The 6464-nt window shown below is 42.1% G+C and overlaps 1 protein-coding gene across 1 annotated transcript in view; it reads right to left on the minus strand.

Moving 5' to 3' along the window:
- LOC129383640 (uncharacterized) overlaps positions 1–5347 on the minus strand; it is a 170768-nt gene extending 165421 nt beyond the window's left edge. Inside the window, exons 1-3 of the mRNA XM_055068262.2 lie at positions 5263–5347; positions 4524–4604; positions 3408–3472 (exon numbers count right to left, since the gene is read on the minus strand). Coding sequence (XP_054924237.1) covers positions 3408–3472; positions 4524–4593 — 135 coding nt within the window. The 5' untranslated portion in view covers positions 4594–4604; positions 5263–5347. The remainder of the gene's footprint in view (positions 1–3407; positions 3473–4523; positions 4605–5262) is intronic.
- Positions 5348–6464: the final 1117 nt, after the last annotated feature.

Consider the following 6464-nt stretch of genomic DNA (forward strand, 5'->3'; position numbering starts at 1 on the left):
GGCCTGTAGTTATTCAGAAGTTCACGGTTGCCTTTTTTGTAAACAGGTGTTATTTTACGAACTTTCAGAGAATTGGAAAATCATCATCATCATCAGCCTGTTTTATGTCCGCTGCAGGACGAAGGCCTCTCCCTGCGATCTCAAATTACCCCTGTCATGCGCCAACCGAATCCAACTAGCGCCCATGAATTTCCTAATTTTATCGCTCCACCTACTCTTCTGCCGTCGTCGAATTCTTTTCCTCTTGATGTCAATCAGAATATCGTCTATACCCGTTTGCTCTCTCATCCAAACCGCTCTCTTTCTCTCTCTTATAGTGATGCCTAGCAATCTTCGTTTCATCGCTGTTTGCGCGGTCCTTAACTTGTTCTCAAGCTTCTTTGTCAGTCTCCAAGTCTGTGCTCCATGTCAGCACTGGTAAAATGGACTGATTGTACACTTCCCTTTTTAATGATAATGGTAAGCTTTCAATCACGAGCTGACAGTGTCTGCCATATGCGATCCAACCCATTTTTATTCTTCTATGAATTTCCTTCTCATGATCACGGTTCCCTGTGATTAGTTGACCTAGGTAAACGTACTCTTTCATAGACTCTAGAGGATGACTGGCAATCCTGAACTCTTGCTCCTTTGCCCGGCTATTGATCATTATCTTTGTCTTCCACATAATAATACTCAACCCCACTCTTACACTTTCTCTGTTAAGGTCCTCAATCATTTGTTGTAACTCATCTGCATTGTTGTTGAACAGAACAATGTCATCGGCAAACTGAAGGTTGCTGAGATATTCGCCATTGATCCTTACTCCTAAGCCTTCCAAGTTTAATAGGTTGAATACGTCTTCCAAACACGCAGTGAATAGCATTGGAGAGATTGCGTCTTCCTGTTGGACCCCTTTCTTTATAGGTAACTTCACGCTTGTGTAGAATTAAGGTAGCTGTAGAACCTGTGTAGATATATTCCAAGGTATTTAAGTAAGCGTCCTGTACTCCTTGATTACGTAATGCCTCTATGACTGCTGGTATCTTTACTCAATCAAATGCCTTTTCGTACTCTATGAAAGCCACATAGAAAGGCTTATTGTACTCTGCGGATTTCACGATAACCTGATTAATGACATGGATGTGATCCATTGTATGATATCCCTTCCTGAAGCTAGCCTGTTCGCTTGGTTGACTTAAGTCCAATGTTGCCATTACTGCATTGGAGGTTATCTTGGTAAATATAATATAAAATACTGGGAGTAAGATAATGGGTCTATATTTTGTCAATTCTTTCACGTCTCCCTTTTTATGGATTAGTACAACGTTTGCATTCTTCCATTTTTCTGGGATCCTTGCCGCCGATAGACACTTCGTAGAAAGAGCCGTCAGCTTTCTAAGCATTTCGTCTCCTCCATCTTTGATTAAATCAACTGTTATTCCATCTTCTCTACAGCTCTTCCTCGTTTCATGTCTTGCAAGGCCCTCCTGACCTCTTCGCTAGTTATAGAAGTTTCTGTATGCGGTTCATTACTGTTTCTAATGGAGGCATCCTGACTCCTCTGGTTATTGTACAATTCAGTATAAAATTCTTCCGCTGCTTTTGCTATATTTTTGAGATTGCTGATAATTTTGTGTTCAAAGCGAGCGTATCGTGCACGAATTGGGGAAAGACCCGCCGTAAGGCTTGGGCTGCTAAGCACGAGGTCGCGGGATCGAATGCCGGCCACGGCGGCCGCATTTCGATGGGGCGAAATGCTAAAACACCCATGTACTTAGATTTGGCTGCACGTTAAAAAAACCTCAGGTAGTCGAAATTTCAGGAGTTCCCCACTACGGCGTGTCTCATAATCAGGAAGTGGTTTTGGCCCGTAAAACCCTATAATTTATTCGGGAAGTATGTCTGCTGTAAACATTTTCTTAACAATATCTGCTATGATAGGAGATAGTTAAGTAGAAACTAACTTGATACGAGATCGGTGAACAAAGTCTACGCTAGGTCCAGTAGACCTAAGTGAAGATATAACATGAAGAACTTCTTTTGCACTCGTAGGTTGCAAGTAGAATGAATGAAGATGACGAGGCAATATCGGTAAGGGGGGATCTGTTTGAGAATCGCAAGTACTACTAAAATACTCACTGAAGGCATTCGCGATATCAGCTGGATGGCAGTATGTTTGTGTCTCAGTTTTTTTTTTTTGTTAAAGTCTCACGACATTTATTATTTAAGAATTCGTTGGCGACCTGCTAGTTGCGCCTGGTATTATTGCTTTAATTCAAGATCTTGTTCCGAAAGTAATCTCGTTCGGAACATTTAAGTGCGGCTGCAAGTGTGTTAGAATATTCCTTGAAACGAGACTTAAGTTCACAGTTAAATGGCTCAGAAATTACGCTTTTGTGGAGCCGATTCTTCTTCAAGATACATCAAAGTAGCGCCGTCGTGACACAAAGTTTTCGAGCGAAACTAAAAAAAAACGAGTTATGATAAATGGAGTAGTGCATTCATGAATGCAGCGTGTAACTTCAGCCAAAAACAATTGATAAGCTTCTTCTGTGCGCCGGATTCACATAGTACGGTGGTGAAATAGTTATTCAAATACCGATACATTTACTACACACTCGAATATTTCAGCTGTGTATATATATATATATATATATATATATATATATATATATATATATATATATATATATATATACCAGGACTTTAATTACATACCCTAATCGCATGTCCCACTCCTTTCCAAGTCCTCTTCAATCCAATTTTTAAGAGTGCACCTTGATTACACATACAAAGGCCTCTTTGACCTTTCTCAGATCTTTCACTGAGGAGGACTTCGTGATAGGAAAAAGCTTATTTTTCATGCCGCACATTATTCCTTTTGACTAATGATGAAAAAGGACTATTTATTCTCGGGATGTAGGCATTTCAATTGATGTTACACGACATACCAGGTTTGGATGCGTTATATAAATGTCGCTAAATGCAGCAAAGCACACCTCGAAGCATTCAGGACTTTCAATGCCTTACAAGTGTTCAAGTGGTTTAGTTAAGTATATGAAAGTGTCCTATGGGTGCCAGACTCTTTCCGTCGGAAGAATCAACTGCGCCAACACACGCACTTGGCATGACAACATACGGAGAAGGACCCATGTGGGTGGGGTGTCTTTTTTATGCACTTGATCCTGTACATCATGGTCCATCATCTAGTCCCCAAAAAGTAACATTTTTCAACTGCCTCATCTTACTGTTTCTTTGCGGCGACAATTCATGTGTTCAAATGATTTTGCTATGGTGGAAATTTGGCAGTATCGTAACGTCACACATATTGTGTTATGTCATGTCCACAGGGACGGAAAATAATACTCTAAAAATATTGACTTCCATTTTAGTTGCAGAATAGGTGTTAATAAAAGGTATCTTACCATGCGCACGTCTTTTGTAACTTGCTTGCCTTCTTCAGAAAGCAACTCATATTCGCGTTCTGGAACTAAAAGAAAGAGTACAGTATATTTATTATGATGGTGATTTTACCTGCTGCCAACTTTTATGACAGTGAACTAAGACATATTTTATTACAGAAAAGTAAAATAGCCTATCGTCTAACGCCATGTTTAAGGACGAAGCTGTCATACAAGTACTGGTGTATTTCCTAGTCTCTATGCGGACATCTGTCACCTATTATTTACACACTAATACAGTTCTTGCTGATGTAAATGATTACAATATCAACATGGTGTGTGTAACAGTACTCCAGCCTTTACTAGAACATCCATGAGTTTGCTGCAGTATCGCGGTGAGCAAACGTGAATTTCCCCTTATCAAGGATGAGGGCTCATGGGGTAATTGCATTTCATAAGGGCTAAGGGGTAATTTTACATTTCAAAAAACAACGTACTTATTTTGCCATACATGCGCTTACCCAGTAAAATCCACCAATCCAGAGGAAGCTGAGAGCTTTCTCTGATAGATAGGCCATAGCTGTAATGGTTGGTTTCTTCCTCAGAAGTCTATCACCAGAGGCGAAGTTCCTCATCGAGGAGGCAGTTTTACACTCGAAAATTGCAGCCTTCTATTAAAGAAAATTTGGGATGGACGAACGGATAAACGTTTCTTACAAATATCATTCGTGGCAATATTATAGTGCATGCCATTGAACAGTCTGTTGTGTCTGAGTAGGCATACACGCAGTTTTCTGTGTGGATAGGATAGGATAGGAATAAACTTTATTTGTCCAATGGTTATTGATGTTGGTGCCCGGGGCTAGGCCGCCAGGGGTCCATCGCCCGAGGAAAATCTTTCGAGATCCTCAGCAACGGCCCTGGCCCGCTAGACGGCCCACTCCTGTGTGTACAGTTCGCATTGTCTCTCGAATGGAGAGGCCCGATTAGGAGCACGTGGATGTCGTGAATGGTTGGTGCGAGAAGCGTACGTCCCCTGTTAGCAGAAATTACGTCCATCTCTTTCCCTTAGCTAGGAATGTTTACCATATAGTAAAGCGATATGCTCAGTCAAGCTCCAGAGAATATACCCACACTCACCTTGGCTCAACGAGGGCATGGAAAGTAATATTATTAGCAGAACCGTTGATGCGCGCAATTTTATTGCCATGATTGCAGACTCTGAAATTAAAAAAAAGAATGTTGACTAGCTGCTTCACAAATTTGCACCAAAAAGGGATAGAGACATACATTGTGAAAAACAGTTGTCGCGGTATGTTGAACTCGCTTTCGCTATAGAGAGTTATACATCCTGACTGACACTTATTTCTTTTGTGTGAGCGAGAAGAGTTAAAGTTAAACATATGAGAAAATGTTGCGTCATAAAAATTTAGCCAGTCTTTTTATTTGTGGGTGTGTTAGAACGTCGCCTTGCGTCTTCCCATTGTCTCAAGGACTGAGGTAGGCAAAGTTACACTTCCGTCATAAAGATGCATAGATTTGCACTGTAAAATCATTACCACGCATACGTGAAGGACAGCTTGAGCACCTCAGATTTCCCAAACAGGCTTGTGACGGTGGAAAACTACTTTTTACACTGTGACATGTGGTGTTATGTAGGACTCATATTGGTGGAGGGTACACCAATTAATTGTTAAGGGTATACTGGAATTCATAGTAGCGTTGCACAGTTGATGAATAGTGCGTCTGGTACCCTGCGCAGCCTTGCACCAGATTCTAATCGGGTCGAAGCGGCCGCATGGTTCCCTGGGCAGAATAATATTTGACCATGAACCCAACGGAACTTACAATCTCCTATGTACTACTGTTTGTCTCTTACCCTGCCCTTGGAACTCCGTTCCAATAGGGCGGTTGTCGACGTGGATAACTAGGCCTGCGGATTCTCTAGTGAATACGGACAAATGCGCGATCTTTCCATAGGAGTCTTTGGCGAAAGAGAACTGTTGTACTGCAATGGCTGCGCGTATAGCACAATGCCTTTTGTCTCCATTACGGCTTTTATGCTGTGAGTTCTGGTTAAGCAGCCGTTTTCGGGTCCCGACGTGTCAGATGAATATGTGCACGCATTCGTCTGAGAAACGTTCCATAAATTGCTAGTTCTTTGTGGCACGATGAGTATACGAATCGTCTAAAAAAAGAAACAAAAAGACAAGAAAAAACAACAACGAAACGTACGCAGACACCTAAATGCGACACACAGACGAGCAGGAACGCCAGTAGAACCGTATACAGTAGTGAACAGACAGGAACAGCCGCAAACACACACACACAGCCTCCATCTGGACCTTGCCTCCGCAAGGAGTTAATAAATCTGTATAATGAGCGACGGAGACCATAAAGGACATATTTCGTCTTGGATTAACTAGCATGCCAACACGAAACGCCTGTAGCTTGAAAGGCAAAGAAAATATCTTACAAGCACTTTTCTACACTTGAAGGACTGTAAAGTATTAAATTAGCTCCGTCTTCTCATCGGATTATAGCATCGGATAATATGTTCGAGTGACATATGGTCTAAGCGATCGTGCACTGAACTCATAGAAGCTAGCCATGCTATTTACGACTTTTTACATAGCACATCCACCACTACGTCTTCCAGTGACCGGTAACATGGAAGCGTGCGGTCCTGTTTCGTAACGCTTTCGCTATTGATACACTCACTTTTCGCAGGTATTTATGCTACATATTGACACGTGCACTTATCTTTATCGGGCGACCAGGTTTCGCCACCTAACAAATGTAATCGCACAGCGCGGGACGCGCCTGCATGTATCCGAAGTTTCTGGAAAGTTATCGATACTTCTACCCGGCTATCTGTTGTCGCCGAACGTTGTGTTATCTGATTTCATCATGTGACGCGAATGGTGTAGAACTTTGTGGAAGGCACGCGGGTCCGAACGATTAGTCTGGAACATCCGACGACTGCTCTATAAAAGCCGACGCGCTTGACCCGCTGATCAGATTTCCGGCGATCGCCGACCGTGTTCGCCGCTATCGTTGTGCTATAAGTGTAGCCTGTTT

The sequence above is a fragment of the Dermacentor andersoni genome, chromosome 8 (genome assembly GCF_023375885.2).
Source record: "Dermacentor andersoni chromosome 8, qqDerAnde1_hic_scaffold, whole genome shotgun sequence".
Lineage (NCBI taxonomy): Eukaryota > Metazoa > Arthropoda > Arachnida > Ixodida > Ixodidae > Dermacentor > Dermacentor andersoni.